The 21266-nt window shown below is 37.1% G+C and overlaps 1 protein-coding gene across 1 annotated transcript; it reads left to right on the top strand.

The window, feature by feature from the left end:
• Positions 1-770: 770 nt before the first annotated feature.
• LOC124507383 (peptidyl-prolyl cis-trans isomerase A-like) lies at positions 771-1265 on the top strand. The gene has a single exon (XM_047073714.1). The coding sequence runs from the start codon at positions 774-776 to the stop codon at positions 1263-1265; it is 492 nt and encodes a 163-aa protein (XP_046929670.1). The 5' UTR covers positions 771-773.
• Positions 1266-21266: the final 20001 nt, after the last annotated feature.

Genomic DNA, 21266 nt, shown 5'->3' with positions numbered 1-21266 from the left:
TTATTTTTAACATTTATTTATTTTTGAGAGACCGAGCACAAGTGGGGGAGGGCCAGAGAGAGAGGGAGACATAGAACCCAAAGCAGGCTCTGGGTTATCAGCACAGAGCCTGACAAGGGGCTTGAACCCACAGACCGAGAGATCATGACCTGAGCTGAAGTCAGACTTTTAACTGACTGAGACACCCAGGTGCCCCTTTATGTTTATTTATTTTTGAGAGAGAGAGAGAGAGAGACAGAGAGAGAGAGAGAGAACTCTCATGAGCGTGGGAGGGGCAGAGAGAGAGAGGGAGACACAGAATCTGAAGCAGGCTCCAGGCAATGAGCTATCAGCACTTAGCCCCACACGGGGCTTGAGGTCATAAACCATGAGATCATGACCTGAGGCAAAGTCAGGCGCTTTACCAACTGAGCCACCCAGGCACCCGAAGAGGGTTTTCTTTATATCACAAAAGATTGCTACATTTTCCTAGGGCATATTTAATTATAATACCTCCTTGTGTATTTATTTATTTAAAGTTAGTTTTTACCTCCTGTTAGAGTGATTGGCTGCTGAGAAATAAATAATTCCAGTTCATGAACCCCTGTAGTAAAGATCAATCTGAAATAACAATGAGAAAAATATACTGACATTGACAAAAATTATATTTACACATGTATCTCAGAGCACATATTTATCACATGAAGTTTGTCTTATCTGAAGTGCCTAGTGGAGGAGAAAAGGTCAAAAGAGTTGCAGGCGCCACTACCGGGAGCGACCCGCGCTGCTGAGCCATGGTCAACCGCACTATGTTCTTTGACATTACCATGGATGGCGGACCCTTGGGCTGCGTCTCCTTCAATGTGTTTGCAGACAAATTTCCAAAGACAGCAGAAAATTTTCATGCTCTGAGCACTGGTGAGAAAGGATTTGGTTATAAAGGTTCTTGCTTTCATAGGATTATTTGGGGATTTCTGTGCCAGGATGGTGACTTCACATGCCACAATGGCACCGGTGGCAAGTCAATCTGTGGGGAGAAATTGGATAAGAGGAATTTCATCCTGAAGCACATGGGTCCTGGCATCTTGTCTATGGCAAATGCTGGACCCAACACAAACTGTTCCCACTTTTTCATCTGCACTGCCAAGACTGAGTGGTTGGATGGCAAGCATGTGGTCTTTGACAAGGTGAAAGAGGGCAAGAATATTGTGGAAGCCATGGAGCACTTTGGGGCCAAGAATGGCAAGACCAGCAAGATCACCATTGCTGACTGTGAACAAATCTAATAAATTTAGCAATGTTTATCTTAATTACCAGACCATTCCTTCTCTAGCTCAGGACAGCACCCATTCCCCCCCATCTGCTCAAAATATCCTATAATCTTTGTGTTCTTGCTGCAGTTCGGTGTGTTCTATATTTCCTTACACCCTCCAAGTCTAGCTGGATTGCAGAGTAAGCTTATGATTATGAAATAAAAACTCAACAACAACAACAATAACAAAAAGTTATAGAGATATTCTGGATAACTGTAAGTCATCATATATTCTTTCCAAGTGAGATTTTTTTTTAATGTGATTCCTTCATGAGAAAAACTTCTGGGGGTTTCCAGCCCCTTCTGATATGTCTATTTTGTCTGCCACCCCACCACCAAATCATCAAATAGAACTACAGAACCATGATTCTTAATCCCGTCCTTAGCTCACATAAACTGTTATTTCACCAATGTTTCAAATCTATTAAATACATAAAAATTAAATTCTGTATACACACACATGTATATATATGTATGGATATGAGTATCACTTCATGATTCTTATTATTACTCATTACACTCTATCCTGTTCTGTCATCTTAGGCTAGACTCATTTACTCCCAACATTACTTCTGAGAATGAAATTTCTAACAATAGAACATGTTCCTGAGGTACACTCTTCCCATGAATGAAGCCTTAAAGGTTCTTCTCAATAGAGCCTGACACTCAGCTCTGTCACTAGGTCTTCTGGAAAGTAGAAAGTTCTTACTCTGTTCCTGCCCTAAATCCTCAAAGTCAATAAGATCTTTGCACAGTTACCAAAGAAATTGCCCTATTGTTCCTGTAGACAAAACTCAATATAAGAGTTTTCTGCTTGCAATGTTGTCTAGTGGGCATGGTGTGCCCAGAACTCTATTAGGAACTGGCCTGTTCAGGCTGAGGGTAATACTCAGTTGCAACAGCTTTAAGCATGCTAACTGTTTTTTCCCTACTTTGGTGGATAGATTTTCATAATTTTTAATAATTACACAGTATTCCACACACAGATTAGTCATTATATGACTTACTTCTAGGGACATCTGGGTGGCTCGGTTGGTTAAGCATCTGACTTGAGCTCAGGTCATGATCTCACAGTCCGTGAGTTTGAGCCCTGCGTCAGGCTCTGTGCTGACAGCTCAGAGCCTGGAGCCTGCTTCAGATTCTGTGTCTCCATCTCTGTCTGCCCCTTCCCTGCTTGCACTCTGTCTGTGTCTCTCAAAAATAAAATAAAAACATAAAAAATTATATGGCTTACATCTTATTGTTGGGACATCTCTATGCATATACTACTTTGAGTGGTTTCTGCAAACTATCTTATTATTTCCTTGGACCCTTTTTCAGACTTGTAGTTGCTGAATCAAAGAACATGTTTAGTTGTAAAATCTTTGATTTAGATTCTAAAATTGCCTTCTAGAAATGTATCAATTTACAGTTGTGCTAGTCATGTATGATCAGCCAGTATCCTGCATCTTCTCCTAAAACAGGCATTAGTTTTAACAGATGCACACTTAACACTTCACAGAGGACATTACTCAGGCATTGGTTAATATGAAAAATTGTCTCTGGGTTCAATAAAGCAGCCTTTAAAATTCTTTTGCCAATATTTTTTCCAATGCATGTTTATTATTAAAAATTCAGGGGTGCCTGGGTGGCTCAGTCGGTTGGGCGTCCGGCTTCAGCTCAGGTCATGATCTCGCGGTCGGTGAGTTCGAGCCTCGCGTCGGGCTCTGGGCTGATGGCTCGGAGCCTGGAGGCTGCTTCGGATTCTGTGTCTCCCTCTCTCCCTGCCCCTCCCCTGTTCATGCTCTGTCTCTCTCTGTCTCAAAAATAAACGTTAAAAAAAATTCAGATTTTAGGAATAATGATTCATTTAATGTACCAAATAGTGAACGTGACCAAGGGGATTGCAGAGTAATTTCTCTGTTGTATAATGGTTGATTGAATTATATGCTAGAAAATCTTTCATAATATTGGTAACTTTAATACACTAACAGAAACTTTTACTAAACTTTGCTTTTAACATTTAATGAAAGACCTCACAACAACTAGTAAAGATTATGTCACCAAATCTTTCCTTATTTGAATTATTAATTCAAGTGTTTTTAAACTTTGACAAGAAAAAATATCCAAAAATTTATAGTAGGCTTAATATGAAAACAAATTTAAACATCTACTAATTTTTGAAAAAGCAATGTGCTCTGATTTCAGAAGTGAGAAAGACAGCAGAATACAGAAGAAACTGACTTGGGGCCATTCTCTTGTTTTCAATATTAGTTTCAGTTTCTCTATGATAGATGTCTCATTTTTTTTAAGTTTTTATTTAAATTCCAGTTAGTTAACATACAGCGTAATATTAGTATCATGTTTACAATATAGTAATTCAACACTTCCATACATCACCCGGTGCTCATCACAGCAAGTGCACTCCTTAGTCCCCATCACCTATTTTACCCATCTCCCCAACTCACCTCCCCTCTGGTAACCAACAGTTTGTTCTCTGTAGTTAAGTCTGTTTCTTGGTTTGCTTTTCTCTATTTCCCTTTCCCCATTTGTTTTGTTCCTTAGATTCCACCTATGAGTGAAATCATATGGTATTTTCCTTTCTCTGGTTCATTTCACTTAAAATTATACTTTCTAGCTTCTTTCATGTCCTTGCAAATGGCAAGATTTCATTCCTTTTTATGGCTGGACAATATTCCATTATATATATGTATACACACACACACACACACACACATATACGTATATACACACACACACACACACACACACACACATCTTCTTTATCCATTCATCAGTCATTGGACACTGGGCTGTTTCTATAATATGGCTATTGTAAATACTGCTGCTATAAACCTTGGGGTGCGTGTATCCCTTTGAATTAGTATTTTTGTATTTTTTTGGTAAATACCCAGTAGTGTGATTGCCGGATTGTAGGCTATTTCTATTTTTAACTTTTTGAGGAATCTCAATACTCTCTACACCAGTTTGCATTCCCACCAAAAATGCAAGAGGGTTCCTCTTTCTCCACATCCCTCACCAATACCTGTTGTTTCTTGTGTTGGTGATTTTCTTTCATCAGTGTCTTATAGTTTGCAGAGTATAGGTCTTTCACCTCTTTGGTTAGATTTATTCCTAGGTATCTCATTGGTTTTGGTGCATTTGTAAATGGGATTGGTTCATTAATTTCTTATTACTGGTATATAGAAATGCAAGATTTCTGTACATTGAGTTTGTACCTGTGACTTTCCTGAATTCAGTTGTCAGTTTTTTGGTGGAATCCTTCAAGTTTTCTATATATAGTATCATGTCATCTGCAAGTAGTAAAAGTTTGACTTCTTTCTTGCTGATTTGGATTCCTTTTCTTTCTTTCTTTCTTTTCGTTCTTTTTCTTTCTTTCTTTCTTCTTTCTTTCTTCTTTCTTTCTTTCTTTCTTTCTTTCTTTCTTTCTTTCTTTCTTTCTTTCTTTCTTTCCTCCTTTCTTTCTTTTCTTCTTTCATTGTTGTGGCTAGGACTTCCAGTACTATGTTGAATAAAAGTGGTGAGAGTGGGCATCGCTGTCTTGTTCTTGATGACAGAGGAAAAGTTCTCAGTTTTTCCCCATTGATGATGATAGTAGCCATGGGTTTTCATATATGGCCTTTATTATACCGAGTTATTTTCCCTTTAAACCTACTTTGTTGTGGGTTTTTTATCATGACTGGATGTTGTACTTTGTCAAATGCTTTTCCTGCATCTGTTGAAGTGATCATGTGGTTCTTATCCTTCCTCTTATTTATGTGATGTATCACATTGATCGATTTGTGAATATTGAACCACCCTTGCAACTCAAAAATAAATCCCACTTGGTCATGCTGAATGATTTTTTTAATGTATTATTGAATTCTGTTTGCTAGTGTTCTATTGAGGACTTTTGCATCTATGTTCCTCAGGGGTATTGACCTGTATGTCTCTTTTTCAGTGGTGTCTTTATCTGATTTTGGTATCAGAATAATTCTGGCCTCAAAAAATGAATTTGGAGGTTACCTTTCTTTTCTATTTTTTGAAATATTTGAGAAGAAAAGGTATTAACTCTTCTTTAAATGTTTGGTAAAATTTGCCTGTGAGGCCATCTGGTCCTGGACTTTTGTTTGTTGGGAGTTTTCTGATTACTGATTCAATTTCTTGGCTGGTTATTTATCCATGTATTCAAATTTTCTGTTTCTTCCTGTTTCAGTTTTGGTAGTTTATGTATTTCTAGGAATCTATCCTTGTAGGTTGTCCAGTTTGTTGGCATATAGTTTTTTTTTTTATAATATTCTTTTACACTTGTTTATTTTCTGTGGTGTTGGTTGTAATTTCTCTTCTCGTATTTGTGATTTTATTTATTTGAGTCCTTTTCTTTTTTTTTCTTGATAAGTCTGGCTCTGGGTTTATCAATTTTATTGATTTGTTTCAAGTACCAGCTCCTGGTTTCATTCATCTGTTCTATTGATTTTTAGTTTCTGTATTATTTATTTCTTCTCTAATCTTTATTATTTCCTTCCTTCTGCTGGTTTTAGATTTTATTTGTTGTTCTTTTCTAGTTACTTTAGGTGTAAGTTTGATTATTTGAGATTTTTCTTGCTTCGTGAGCGAGGCCTGTATTGTCATATACTTCTCTCTTAGAACTGCTTTTGCTGCATCCCAGAGGTTTTGCACCATTGTATTTTCATTTTCATTTGTTTCCATGTATTTTTTTATTTCTTCTTCTATTTCATGGTTGACCCATTCATTGTTTAGGAGAATGTTATTTAACCTCCACGTATTTGTAGTCTTTCCAGGTTTTTTCTTGTGGTTAACTTCTAGTTTCAAAGCATTATGGTCAGAAAAGATAGATGATATGACTTGCACCTTCTTGAACTTGTTAAGGCTGGTTTTATGGGCTAATATGTGATCTATTCTAAAGAATGTTCCATGTGCTCTTGAAAAGAATATGTATTCTGCTGTTTTAAGATGGAATGTTCAGAATATACCTGTTAAATCCATTTGTTTCAGTATATCATTGAAAGCCACTGTTTCCTTGTTGATTTTCTGTTTAGATAATCCGTCCACCAATGTAAGTGGGATGTTAAAGTCCCCTACTATTATTATATTATTATCAACTAGTTTCTTTTTGTTTGTTATTAACTGTTTTACGTATTTGGGTGTCCCTAGGTCGGGCACATAAATATTTCCATTGTTATATCTTCTTGTTAGATTGTCCCCTTTATAATTATGGTATCCTTGTCTCTTGTTAGTCTTTGTTTGAAAGTCTGTTTTGTTCAGGGTGCCTGGGTGGCTCAGTCAGTTAAGCCTCCAACTTCAGCTCAGGTCATGATCTCATGGTTTGTGAGTTCGAGCCCCACATCAGACTCTGTGCTGACAGCTCGGAGCCTGGAGCCTGCTTCAGATTCTGTACCTCCTTCTCTCTCTGCCCCTCCCCCACTCGTGCTTTGTCTTTCAAAAATAAATAAATGTAAAAAAAAAGAAAAAAAGAATTAAAAAGAAGAAAGTCTGTTTTGTTCAATATAAGTACTGCTACTCTGGCTTTCTTTTGACATTCATTTGCATGATAGATGTTTCTCCATCCTCTCACTATCAATCTGTCTTTAGGTCTAAAATGAGTCTCTTTTAGTTAGCATATAGATGGATCTTGTTTTTGTAACCATTCTGTCACCCTATATGTTTTGATTGGAGCATTTAGTCCAATTTACATTCAAAGTAATTATTGATATGTATTTATTTCCATTTTATTATTTGTTTTGTGGTTGTTTCTGAAGATTTTCTCTGATCCTCTCTTGTCTTTGTCTCATGTTTTCTGATTTTACTTAGTGATATATTTGGATTTCTTCCTCTTTATTCTTTGTATGTTTATTAATAGTTTTTGATATCTGGTTGCCATTCTGTTTGTATATAACCCCTTCTGCGTATAGCAGTCTATATTAAGTTGATGACCATGTAAGTGTGAACTCATCCTTTTTTTTTTTTCTTTCTAAGTAATCGCTATGCCCAACGTAGGACTTGATTTTAATGACCCTGAGATCAAGAGTCACATGCTGTAGTGACTGAGCCAGCCAGGAACCCCATGAACCCATTCTTTACTCCTGTCCTCCCTACATTTTAGGTATATGTGATTACATTTTATATCCTTTTTATTTTTTTGTGAGTTCCTTGACTGATTTTTTTTTTACAAAAATATTAATGTTTACTCCTTTTGTGTTTTGTGCCTTTATACTGCCACTTTTGATCTCTCTTTCCACTCAAAGTGTCCCCTTTAATATTTCTTGCAGGGCTGGTTTAGTATTCATGAATTCCTTTAGTTTTTGTCTGTCTGGGAAACTGTTTATCTCTTTTACTATTCTGAATGATAGCCTTTCTGGATAGAGTATTTTTGGCCGCATATTTTTCCCATTCAGCACCTTTGATATATCATACCACTTCCTTTTGGCTTGTTTCTGTTGAAAAATCTCTTGCTAGCTTTATAGGTTTTCCCTTGTAAGTTACTGACTTCTTTTGTCTTCTGCTTTAAAGATTTTTTTCTTTTTCAGTATATTTTGCAGTTTTTTTAAAGTTTATTTATTTATTTTGAGAGAGAGGGAGAGCACAAGGAGGGGAAGGGCAGAGAGAGAAGGAGAGAAAGGATCCCAAGCAAGCTCCACACTGTCAGTGCAGAGCCCAATGAGGGGCTTGAATGCACAAACTGTGAGATCATAACCTGAACTGAAATCAAGAGTCAGCTCCTTAACTGACTGAGCCACCCAAGCTCCCCTATATTTTGCAGATTTAATTACAATATATCTTGCTGTGGATCTGCTCTATTGATTTTGATGGGAGTTCTATTACTGGGTCTGGGTGTCTGTTTCCTTCCCCAGATGGGGGAAGTTTCCAGCTATTATTTCTTAAAACAAATTGTCCCACCTTTCCTTCTCTTCTTCTGGGACTTCTACAATATGAATGTGATTATGCTTGGTGGAGTTATTAAGTTCATTAAGTCTATTCTCCTTTTGTGTAATTCTTTTTTCTCTCTGTTCAACTGTATTAGTTTCCATTATTCTGTCTTGTAGGTCACTAATTTGTTCCTCTGCTTCTTTCATCTGGCTATTCATTCCTTCAACCATGTTTCTCATTTTATTTATTAAGCACTTTATCTCTGGCATGTTATTCCTTATCTCTGTGTCTCTGTGTTAAGGGTTTCACTCATGTCTTCCACTCTTTTCTCAAGTTCAATGAGTATACTTATGGTCATTGCTTTAAATTCTCTATCAATCATGTTACTTATATCTGTTTTGCTTAGATCTCTGGCCATGGCCTTATCTTGTTCTTTAATTTGGGATAAATTTTCCTGTATCCTCATTTTGTCTGCCTCTCTATGTCTGTTTCTGTGTGTTAACAAAGTCAGCTATGTCTTCTGCTCTTGAAAGTAGTGACTTCATGTAGAAGAGGATCCAGAGTGCCCTACAGTGCAGTATCCCCTGTTTACCAGAACTTGGCACTTCAGGAGAATATCCTGTGTATGTTACTTATGCCTTGCTGTTGTGTCTGAGTCACTTCTCCTTTCAGTGCAGTTGTCTGCACTGACTCCCTGCCTGTTGTGGCTGTGTTTGCTCTTTTTGGTGTTAGGGGGACCCAGGTAGACCAGATCTGAGGGGGTGTACTCTCCTGGGAACTGGGAGCAGGATGGCAGTGTTAGCAAAATTTGAATTGTGTCACTAGTCCTATGCTGGGTCCCCCAAGTGCTATGGCGGCTGAGGGCATGAGGTTGGGAGCAGCACATGACAATGGTAGAACACATGGCTGGATGCTCTTCTGCAGCTTGGCTGGGCACACAGAGGCAGCTGTGTACCTGGATGCTTGGTGGGGCACCTGCACCATTTTAATATGATTTGCCCTGGGTCCTGGGCCAAGGCTACAAGTATCCGTGCAACCCTGCCTCCCACAGGTGGCTCTGTGTTTATTCTGGGGGATGGGGGGAAAATGGCACCTGCCAGCTCCCTTGTGTTCAAAGTTCTCCAACATGCTCAGAAATCAGTACAAACAGATCTGTCTCTGGTTTGCCCCCAATGTTGTGTAAACTGCTGTTTTTATGTTGCTCTCCCCACATCTCTTTAAGGGCAGAGACCCAGCTATCACTCACCCTCCAGGCTCACCCAGTGCTGAGTCAGATGACTTTTAAAGCTCTAGGCTCCAAGCCCCACTGGTTTACACACTTGTAGAATTTAGCTCCTCTGCTTTTTAAAGCCAAACATTATGAGGATTAGTCTTTCCCATGTGAGCTTATTGGTGCAAGGGCCCATTTCTCTGCCTCCTCTGTGGATTCAGCTCCCTCCCTCCTGTGGACAGCTTCCCCCTTTCTGACCCTCCTAACCTTTCAGATGGGCATCTTCTCTCTATATATAGTTGTGGAGTTTGTTCTCCAAGTCTTTGGATAGCTCTCCTGTTTATTGGCTTGGATGTGGGCAAATCTAGTTGTAAACGTGGGATGGGGTGAGCTCAGGGTCTTCCTACTCCACCATCTACCCAAGATCCTCCCTCTGGATGTCTTCTTAATTTCACCTGTCTTTAAAAAGTACATTCCTGGGGCACCTGAGTGGCTCAGTTGGTTAGGCATCCAACTTTGGCTCAGGTCATGATCTCGGGGTTCATGGGTTCAAGCCCTGCATCAAGCTCTGTGCTGACAGTTTCAGATTCTGTGTCTCCCTACCTCTCTGCCCCTACCCTGCTCCTGCTCTGTCTCTCTCTCCCCCTCTCCCCAAAATAAATAAGCATTAAAAAAGTTTAGAAAGTACATTCCTTGAAGTTAGCCTATTGAACATCATTATAATCTTTGTATATTAAGTTATGCCAATTTTAGTGGTATATCATTTTACTGAACTAACTATAACGCCTCCAAAGAACATCAGTACAAAAATTGTAGCCTTCAAGGATGACCCCTGTTGGGCTAAAATGAATTCCCTATTAGATGTGTAATAGAAGAAGGCTGAGTTTTGAGAGGTTTCTTTCTCTCCTGCTGGACATACAATTCCCGTGTCTATGTTGGATATTTCATCTCCAACAAATGTGGAAAAACATCTTGAGGTGAACTGCATATAAGAGAGACAATAGGAAGTTTGGAAAACCATATAGGTGATGCAGATACTGTCTCTACTTTGGCATGTGACTAAATCGTATAGGTGATTAAATAAGACATATGTGTGTTTCAATATTTTCTTTCTTGGGGCATTCACTTTCGATGTCCCCTCTCTATAAAGAGAGCTTTCCTACAATTCTTCCTTTCTAATCTTACAGTATAATAAACTTTTGCCTGAAATTATCTTCTTTCTTTTTGCAACATCTTATATGGTTACACAGACTTCCTCTTATTGTTATATCACTTTCCTTACTACATTTTATTATAATTATTATGATGATGGATAATGAAGATATACCCTACAAAAATATATACCCTATTCTCAATGTTAGGGAGCTGAAGAGAGGCAGCAGTGTGGTGCAGAAATTAGATGCTATGGGAGACAATCTGAAGCATGCCATGATGGCAGAGTCCCTTGTCACTAGGGAGCAGCGCAGAAAACAAACCACACTGAAACTGATGGAAAATATTTCTGAGTCTCTCTGTGTGTGTATATATGTGTGTGTGTAGGAGAGAGCAAGAGGGAGGGGGGGAAATACTATAGTAACACAGTAACAAAATATAGCAAAAGCTACGTTAATTTTGAGTAAAATTCTGTTATCTCTCTGTTAGAATTGTTTTTGGCAGACTCAAATAGTAGGATCAGTTCCTTCAATTATTGTCTTTTGACAGGAAGAGCAATGTCAAAAATTCAGTAAATTTTCCTCATGCTATAGATTTAAAGTGAGTTTTATGTTCCAAATATGAACATATACAAAGACTATGTTCCTCATGTGGTGTATTATTTAAATATTTAAAATTTTAGCACATTTTAATATATATGCCACATAAAAACCATTATATTCTTATCATTTGATTGCACTTTCCATTTTCCATGAAAAGTACAAAAAACTGTCCCATTAATGTCACCCTGCCTGGTGCCAAAGCACAGTGCTTGTGTTATGTATGATCCATGACTCACTGTCTGCACTGTTTGCTGGTTTGGGTTTCCCACAGCTTGGAGGATTATCTCAATAGGAGAGCACAACAGGAACCCATCAAGTGGTCTCTAGGAGACATGCTCTGAGCTGAAGTCCTCCCAGACACCATGGTTTTGTTCTTGGTGTTGATGTCCTAGAGCCAATATAAATATTTAGAGTTTCTCAAGATGACTCGACTCCCATGATGGATCTGTCAGCCTGAGAATCGGGGTTGTTAAAGTCTGAGGCAAATCCAAATGCCATTGTCACTAACTAGGTCTATCATCTCTCTCACTTACCCTCTCTCTGTCTCCTTGGGGCTCTGTGGTTCTTTGGAGATATATTGGGTGCTACCAGAAGTATGTGCAAGAAACCTGGCATCATAGTCTGAGCACAATTCTCATCTGTTCGATGTGATATTTCACTGGAAAATAAAAAAAAAAGATTTTGAGAAAAATTATAAAAACCATGAAATAAAATGATCTCAAAAGTTCATTCCAGTTTTATCCTGTGGTATTTCCATCACTTTCCAAGACTGTATTCCTTGGCTCCTAAGGTTCCAAGGTTTTGAGGGGTGGTCCTCTTTTTTTATACAGCAGTGGGTGACTGAAAAAAAACTCTTTTTGAAAAATGGATTGGTTCAGCCCTTGATTGGTAGCATGCCTATACATGAGACATGTGATTTTTGTTTCGCCCTGACCTTTCATCCATACTTCTAACATCATAGATATTTGCAGCATTGTGCCATCTAAATGGATTCAACTAAGTAATAACAAAAATGTGTGCTTCCTTCAAATGATATATGATACAGATAACTATAATATCTGTTTGTGCTTTCATATGCCCCAGGATTCTGTTGCATGGAGAGGAAGGAGCATGTGGTATTCTATTATGTCTGTAATTTTCTTTGGAAAAACCTCATGTGTTTTTAAGCATATTAGTTGTGACCTGTATATATTAATTTTCTGTAAAAATAATGATTAGTTTGTATTCAGAGACAATTTTTTACAGAATGGCCACAGAGAAGGATGAATCCTACATTTGAAGTTTGTTTAATCTGTTCCTGTAGGTAAGTTTCCAAGTCAGGATGGGTTAAACACTAACACTTAAACATTTCGGGAGAATTGAACAGAAAGTATAGAAAAAAAAAACCAAAAAAACTCTTACAGAGTAATTTTTAATCTTCCTTCCTCTAGAACTACATCTCACCCATGCTAGCACCCATGTCCTTCTTCACTTCTGTCACAATGGAGGAAAGTTTTCTTCAGCCTCTTCCTGAAGTTCTTCATTCCTTTGATGACATTTTTCTCACATTATTTTCTCTCACTTCCTTCTGGATTATTACCACTAGTATTCAATCATGTGGTAATATTTCCCATTGCAAAACAAATACTTTTTAAGTCTCTCTCCTAGTCTGATAAACTTCTCAAAAGAACTATCTACATATATTTCTACCTTTTTACCTCTCATTCACTTCTCACAGTTTTAGTCTCACTACTTCAGTGAACTGCTCTAGTCAACTTCACCAATAACTTGCATGTACCATATCTGAATGACTCTTTGTCCTCATTTTGGTATTTTCCTACTTGACATATTATCGTTTGTTGACTCAGAGGAATGCCTTAGTGCACATGCCTCCTCTCTGATTTTCCTTCTCTGTAACTGACGCTTTTCTATCAGTTCCTCCTGTTGGTTTCTCCTTTACCAAACTTATGAATATTAACATTCATCCATTTTTCGTGCTGAGTTCACTTTTCTTCTCTACACTTCTGCAACAGATGATCTCATTAAGTCTGATGCATCAGTTTGTTCTGATGACTTCTATATGTATTTCTCTAGTCCTCACCCGCATCACATGCATTCTACTGTCTATTTGGCATCTCTTTTTAGATGTATTATAGTCACCTTGAACTTCATACGTCCACAGTGGAAAGTTTGATTCTTCATCCCACGAGGCCCATTTACTTCTCCCAGATATTTCTGATTCGGTGCATGGTACCGTCCTCCACTTTATTGCTGAAGCCAGACGTGAGGAGCCAACACTGATTTCTCTCTTGTCCTATACCCTACTCATCTATTTGCAGACCTGCTTCTACTCTTTACAAAATAGATATGGATCCATTCTCTTTTCTCTCATTCAACCACTATCACCTTAACCCAGGCCTCCGTTATTTCCCTCCTGAATGACTGAAAAAGTCTAATATTAGGTGTCCCTCACTGGCTTTTTCTCTCTTCTAACCCAGTTTTGAGTTGGCAGGAAAAGTGACTTTAACAAAATGTCAACAGAACCACATCACTTTCCCTGTAAAAGTCTTCCACTGATTTCCCACTGCACTTAGAAATAAGTTGAAACTTCTTACCAAGACTGAAAAATCCCTATGTGATCCAACTCTTGCCTAACAACACAGTCTTCCTCATTTGCCAGGTGCCAATCCAGCTAATCTTTCCCTTTGTCACAAGGTCTGAGCCTTTTCTCTCCAGAGGATTTGTAGATGCTCTCACCTCTGCCAGGAAAATTCATCCTAGTGGTCATCACCTGAATAAGTCCCTCTTTTCTTTTTGGTCTCTGCTTAAATGGTCCACCTCTAGAAACCTTCTCTGACTACTTTCTACCATTCTTGTCCTCAGACCATTCCTTCTTCTTCATAGCACTATGATTTATTTATTTATTTTTCTAATTTCTCTAATTGTCTAAGCCCCATGAGCATAGAGAAAATGTCTACATAGTGTATTGTTTTATCTTCAATGAGTAGCACATTTCCTTACACATAGTAGTTACTTAATAAATGTTGAATAAACAAATATATTGTCACTTTATTTCATTTGGGGATGCACAAAAACATATACAATTATGTCAATTTTCTAATTTAAAAAACAATACAAAAGCAGACTGATTCTGATAAAACTAAATGAAATGGGAAGTAGAAAAAATTCTTGGTGATTAAAGAAAACATTTGCATTTTTATTCAATGTGTCTTTCACTTCAAAGCTAATGAACAATGTTATATATTTGCCATAGGTTTAGGAATTTTGAGGGTAAAAAGAAATATACATTGTGATCCACTATGATAAATATTTTATAATCTAGTCTTCTTCAACTATCTAAGTCAATTGTATAAGAATAAATTCTGCTGAATCATTTGGATAGTCATTTCAACAAAATGGTTTCAGTGAAAACATTTATAGATAATCTTTTCATTGGCTTCCATTCCTCTTTTGTACTGATGGTTTCATACTGTGCTAGGCAGAGGGCGAAGGAGAGTTTCCTGTTAATATAGACAACTCTTCAGTTCAGGCACTTTCATTTTTTATTTTGATCAAAAATGTACTTCTGACCCACATCCAGTGGGATATGGATGTCAAGTTGTTTCTTTTTCATGTATAACCACATTTTTTTATGGTTTCCATTTGTCCCTCCATACTATGGGTAAGATGCTAACTGGAGATAAAGTTGCTACCAAAGGCTGTTGCTGCTGCATTTTTCTCCCAGTGAAGATAACGATATTTTAAACCATAGCACTGGCTTTGTTAATAAGATGCTCTCAAGAACTTCTTTTTAAAACCAGTCACCTGCACAATATCCCTCTTCTTCTCTGTCTCATCTGAAAATGAGGTACTTCTTGGTGTTCTTTTTCAATGGCTGTAACAAAAGTGTGACTCCTTGAACTCATGAATAAAACAGATAACCTGTCTGTTTCTTCCATGTATTAGGATTTTCAAAAACATGTTTGTGAATTTTACTCACCTGTTTTACATCAGGGACTTCTGTGGCCTTTCCTTACTTTTCTTGATGTTTAAGAGTTGAGTATTGAGGCGTCTGGGTGGCTCAGTCATTAGGAGTCTCGTTTGGCTCAGGTCATGAACTCATGGTTCGTGGGTTTGAGCCCCACATTGAACTCTGCTGACAGCTCAAGGCCTGGCACCTGCTTCAGATTCTGTGTCTCCCTCTCTCTGTGTCCCTCCACTGCTTATGTTCTCTCTCTTTCTCAAAAATAAACATTAAAAAAATTAACAAAAAAAAAGAGTTGAGTATTGATGGTTTTAAAAATTGCTCTAGGGGCGCCTGGATGGCTCAGTCGGTTGAGCGTCCGACTTCGGCTCAGGTCATGATCTCACAGTTCATGAGTTCGAGCCCCGTGTCCGGCTCTGTGCTGACAGCTCAGAGCCTGGATCCTGCTTCGGATTCTGTGTCCCCCTCTCTCTCTGACCCTCCCCCATTCATGCTCTGTCTCTGTCTCAAAAATAAACATTAAAAAAAATAAAGAAAATTGCTTTAAATATACAATAATTTGCTCATCATATCACTTATGATGGAAACATTTTACATGACATATGCTATTCAGTATGGCCAAATGTGAAGAAATAATCCGTTTCTATTTTATTGATCTTTTGCACTTTTGAACAATAAATCTCTTGAATTTTCCATATTTACAGAAAAACAAATATTAGATATGTAATTTTATAAAATTCTAGTTTTAAAATTTCAATGTTTTGAGATGTAATTCCCACACAATAAAATGTAGCCATTTTAAAAGTAGGGTTCAGTGAATTTTGAAAAATGCATCTACCCATGTAACCACTACCACCTCAAAATATAGACCATCATTATCCCAAAAAGTTCCTTCTAGCCTCTGCAGCAACCACTGATCTGCTTCTTTTATGTATATCCATAGTTAATTTTGTTTTATTGGTGAATAACATTGCATTGTATGTATATACCAGTATTTGTTTATTCATTCAGCTCTTTTGGATGTATTTTCAGTTTGGCTAATATGAATAAAGATGCTGTGAATACTCATGTATAAGTCTTTGTGTGTGTGTGTGTGTGTGTGTGTGTGTGTGTGTGTGTATTCAGAACTACTGGGTAATGCAGTTAGAGAGTAAAAGATATAAAATAAAGTGATGCTTTTAAGAGCCTCACACTCAAGAAATGGAACTAGATTCATAATTGGCAATGATGCAAGTTAGTAAGTTCCCTAACAGAGTCTCTATTAGTGTGTATATCTGTGAAATGCTTTACTGAGAAGCAACAGATGGCAATAATGAGAGGTTAAATAAGGGTAAAGTCCAGAGAGGAACAGAGGTGGAGCAAGGGTTGGAGAAAAGAAAACAATAAATAATGAGGATATTTATGGAAGTTCAGCCCTTAAATTGTCTTTTGTTTTCCTATTGTCTTGGGAAATTTAGTGATGGATTTAGTTGTTGTTCTTTGTGAATTATGAATGAATGTATACATTTAAGAAAGTGGTATATGTAAATTTCAATATGATAGAAACAATCAAACAGTGCAGGTTGTTCATTGTAAGAATGTATTAAATGGATATAAAGAGAGAACAGACTTCCGGATTTCAAAAAGCTGAAGTTGTTTCCTACTTCTCTTTAAAATATAAATTTCCAGGGCACCTGAGTGGCTCAGTCAGTTAAGTGTCCGACTCTTGATTTTGGCTCAGGTAATGATCTCAGTTCTTGGAATTGAGCCCCACATTGGGCTCTGTGCAGACAGAATGGAGCCTGCTTGGGATTCTCTCTCTCTCTCTCTCTCTCTCTCTCTCTCTCTCTCTGCCCCACCCATGCTCACACTCTCTCTGTTTCTATGAAGATAAATAAACATTAAAAAAAAACATTTAAAATACATATTCCATTTAGGTTTTCATAAAAAAGTTGCCAAAAAGTATATTGGCTCTGAGATCAAATACACATTGTGACCCTGACTTCATTTAACCCGGGTTCCTGCTCAACATTGAGCTTATTCTATTTGAACTTCTAGTAAACAAATTAATACCAACATTATAAGATACATTAAAAGCTTAGAATTAAAGGAACATAAGGGAACCACATTGAGGTTTTGATACAAGATTTTATAATTTATTTTTAGCAATATGTAGACCCAAATGGGGATAACAATAATCAATGACTTTAAGAAATAACAGATCTTCATTTTCTCCCCTTCAAAGACGTATATGGAGAATCAAATATACATTTTGATTTTAGCACGTTTCTTGGGAGCTTTCATATGTAGATCAATACAAGAGAATTTCTGTCTACATTCCAACATGACATTATGTAGTTTTAGACACTAAGTCCTGTGATTACCCCATAACCCAAGTGCCACATAAATTATCTTTATAAATAAAACTTTGCATACATATGCAACATCAGAATGGAGCAATAAATTGGTCATGACTCCTTGTCTCCTATGGCGCCACTTCATCACTTCCTTTAGCAAGTTGGGACTGAGGACACACTGGTGAATGCCTTTGTCTAATCTCCTATCCTGATGCACCTCATATTTCAATATACAATAGGTACCGTTGGCCTTTGGAGGAAAGAAAAATTCAGTTTCCTGCATGCCAGTCTTTTTACCTTCCTGCCTACAGCAAACTTTAAAAAAAATTACTTGGGAGAAATGTTAAGCAACCAAACCTTTTACAAAACATGTCAAGATTAATTGCTGGCTTCACTCATGAGCTATGTAGACTGTTTCCTAAGATTCTCATCTTATTAGATACAGTGATTCATATTCCCCTTCTTGGCAAAACATCTGCTTCTTTGCAGATATCCCCATCAATAATGTAGGCAGTGATGGGGTTCTGCCAGCACTGAACTCACTTACAAATACAAAGAATAAAAGAGTTTCAAGAATCTCTTTGCTCTCTGGTACCTTAGACTTTAAATATTGGTGCTTTGGTAATTTAGAAATCTCCTACTTAACTGTATTACAAGAATGATTTGGATCCTTAACTTGTTTTTTATTCAACCCAAATTGGACAGCTGTTAATATGAGCTATTGAGCATCATCTATATTCATCTCTTCTGTGACCTTGCAGGGCTAATTCTGAAGCTTCTACATCTTGAGGTTTTCTTTCACATAGAGTTATTATGGCAGAGCCTGAGACTGGCCATTTTAACATCCATTCTCAGTTCCCTTTTCCCTTACTGTGACAATGAGGTGACAAACTTGAGAATCAGAGATGTACTGTTCTGATACAGCTGGGCCTGTAAACAACTGCCAAATCCCTCTCCCTGTCTCTAGACTTCGTGTCCCATGAGAAAAATGTTCCCCTATATATTCAAGCCACTCTGCGGCAAACTGTCCTATCTTTGCAGCTGCAAGTAAACTTATATGATTACTACTGGATACATTTGGACCCCAAATGTCCCACTGAATTGAGAGGGAGTCTTTCAACTGAGAATAAGATCTCAAGAGCAGTGAGACAATCAAACAGGTTTTATTTTTAACATTCTTCAGACAAACCTTTATGAGAGCTGATACTGTGTTAGTGCTGAAACCAGGCCTCATATCTGCAACTATGATGAAAGCTTATTAAAATCCAAACTCTTTAGATAGACATTAAAGGTCTTCCCCCCCACTGTAGGGGTATCTATTCATTATTTCCTAGAAACACTTTTAAAAAATTAATTAATTAATTAATTATTATTTTTTGAGAGAGAGCGAGCGGAGACGGGCACAGAGAGAGGGAGGGAGAGAATCTTAAGCAGTCTCCACACTCAGGCTCAATCTCACCACCCTCAAATCATGACCTGAGCTGAAATCAAGAGTTGGATGCTCAACTGACTGAGCCAGCCGGGTGCCCCAAATTCAGCAGTTTTAAAAGAATTTATAGTACTTGATCCGTTTTTTAAGAAATTCCCATACAAAATAATGAGGGAAGAGTAAATATTAACTGAAGTGGTTTTGAAATCAAAACAAATTATTGAAAGAGGAGACTCTTACCCATCTAAAAATAGTTATATTGTTAATTGAGAATAGGTCACCATGAGAAAGCAATCAAAGTATGATTTCTTCTAGGGGTTCTAGGAAAGGACAGGAAAGAAGGAGCATGTTTCTTAAAAACTGATGATTAGGAGTGGGAGATACAGGCTCCCAGTTATGAAATGAATAAGTCACAGGAATAAAAGTCACAGCATAAGGACTACAGTCAAGGATACTGTCATAGCAATATAGAGGGACAGACGGTAGCTACACATGCGGTGAACATAGGATAAGGTTATAAACTTGGCAAATCACCAAGTTGCCAAATCACCCGCAACTAGTGTAACATTGTGTGTCAGTTATACTAAATAAAAGAAAAATGTAAAAAAATAAAAAACCCAAAACTTAAAAAATCCTGATGGTTAAAGAAAGAAAAAAAAAGTTAAAATGGGATGTTTTAACATCAAGGTGAAGAAGAAACTAAAGCTAATGTCACTGTTTTTCTGAATATTTCATAAGTCAGCTTATAAGACATAAGAGATCTTGACATTTGTCATTTTGATATTAAATACATTTTGATCAGATATTGTCACTCTCCATATAAAAATAATAATGAACATTATAATCTGTAGTTTTTATTGAGCACGTGGGTTCTAGGTTTTATACTTATTTTCCATTTAATTCTCTCCATAACCTGATAAAGTACTGAAGTAGGTTCCAAAATTACCATTTTACAAATGAAAAACTGAAGCTTCAGACATGAAATAATTTTGCCAAAACAACACTGTTACTGAAGGAAGGTGCCAGGATTTGGGCTTGCATCTATCTGATTCCAGACTGCAAGTTCCCAACCACTTTTTCGGTAATCTATTTGTATATTTGCCCATGTACATCTTTGAGTGGTCCTTATAGCTAGTTAATTAACTTAACAGTAACGTACATACTTACCTATGTGGTTATCTACATGTAGTAGAGAATACAGTTTCTTTGACTCTCAGTTCTGTCTCAAGACTTTGGGCGAGTTATTTATCCTCTGAAGTCCTGGATTTTCCTATATGTATACAATACATATGTGTATAATAATTTATGTGTATAATAATTTCTGCCTTGAAGGATTAATGTGAAGGCTTAAGTGTCCATCACACATGGATGCAAATGGTAATCTTTAATATTACCTTCTATCAATAATATGTTTCTGTTCACAAATACTGGGGAGAGGCATCATTGGTTAGCAGGTACACATAGATTGAAATAAGCTTTTAAAAATTGAAATATATTTGACTTATAACATTGTGTAAGTTTCAAGTAAATAACATGTTGATTTGAAACATTTATATATTGCAGTATGTTTACCTCTGTAGTAATTATCATTCCATCTCATTTTTTGGTGAGAATAATTAAGGTCTACTGTCTTAGCAAGTTTGATGTTCAAAATCCAATATTTTTCTCTGTAATCATAGACTGTAATCTCATAGATCTCCAGGACTTATTTATCTACTAGTTGAAAATATGTACCTTCAAACAACATTTCTCCTATTACCCTGACTCCCAGTGCATGGTCATCACCATTATGCTCTCTGTTTTTACAAATTCTACTTTTTTAGATTCCACATATAAGCGATATCAATAGTATTTATCTTTTCCTGTATGATTTATTTCATTAAGTGTAATATTCTCAAGGTCCATCCATATTGTCACAAATGGCAGGATTTCCTTCTTTCTTGTGGCTGAGTAATATTCCACACCAATATAGGTGTGTGTGTGTGTGTGTGTGTGTGTGTGAATAAATAAATATATATGATATATGTATCATACATATAATTTATTCTTTATCCATTCATCCATTGATGGGCTCTTAGGTTGTTTCCATTTCTTGGCTCTTGTGAATAATGCTGCAATAAACATGATAGTGCATAGATCTTTTTGATAATCTATTTTTATTTCCTTTGGGTATATACCCTGAAGTGGAGTTGATCAATCATATGGTAGAAATAGACTTTTTTTTTTTATGTTGCAATGCCAATCTATGTGTGAAGGGTTTTTGGCCATGGCTTTCCAAAAACGAGATTATAAAATACACACTTTTCTTACTGTTCTTGTTAATTAGTGCCTTGTGGAAATCCCCCATGACAATTGGGGCAGCTCTGATGTACTCTTTAGGGCTGTGTACCCATATTAATTATGGACACACCATAA

The sequence above is a fragment of the Lynx rufus genome, unplaced genomic scaffold (genome assembly GCF_022079265.1).
Source record: "Lynx rufus isolate CCGP_SWC_20201006 ecotype Redwood Valley unplaced genomic scaffold, mLynRuf1.p SCAF_1, whole genome shotgun sequence".
NCBI classification, from domain to species: Eukaryota; Metazoa; Chordata; class Mammalia; order Carnivora; family Felidae; genus Lynx; species Lynx rufus.
The sequence above is the reverse complement of the archived record's forward strand: the minus strand, read 5'-3'. Positions and strand labels throughout refer to the sequence as shown.

Excerpts from the sequence above, each read along its gene's own strand:
- LOC124507383 (XM_047073714.1), top strand. The coding sequence starts at position 774 with ATGGTCAACCGCACTATGTTCTTTGACATTACCATGGATGGCGGACCC.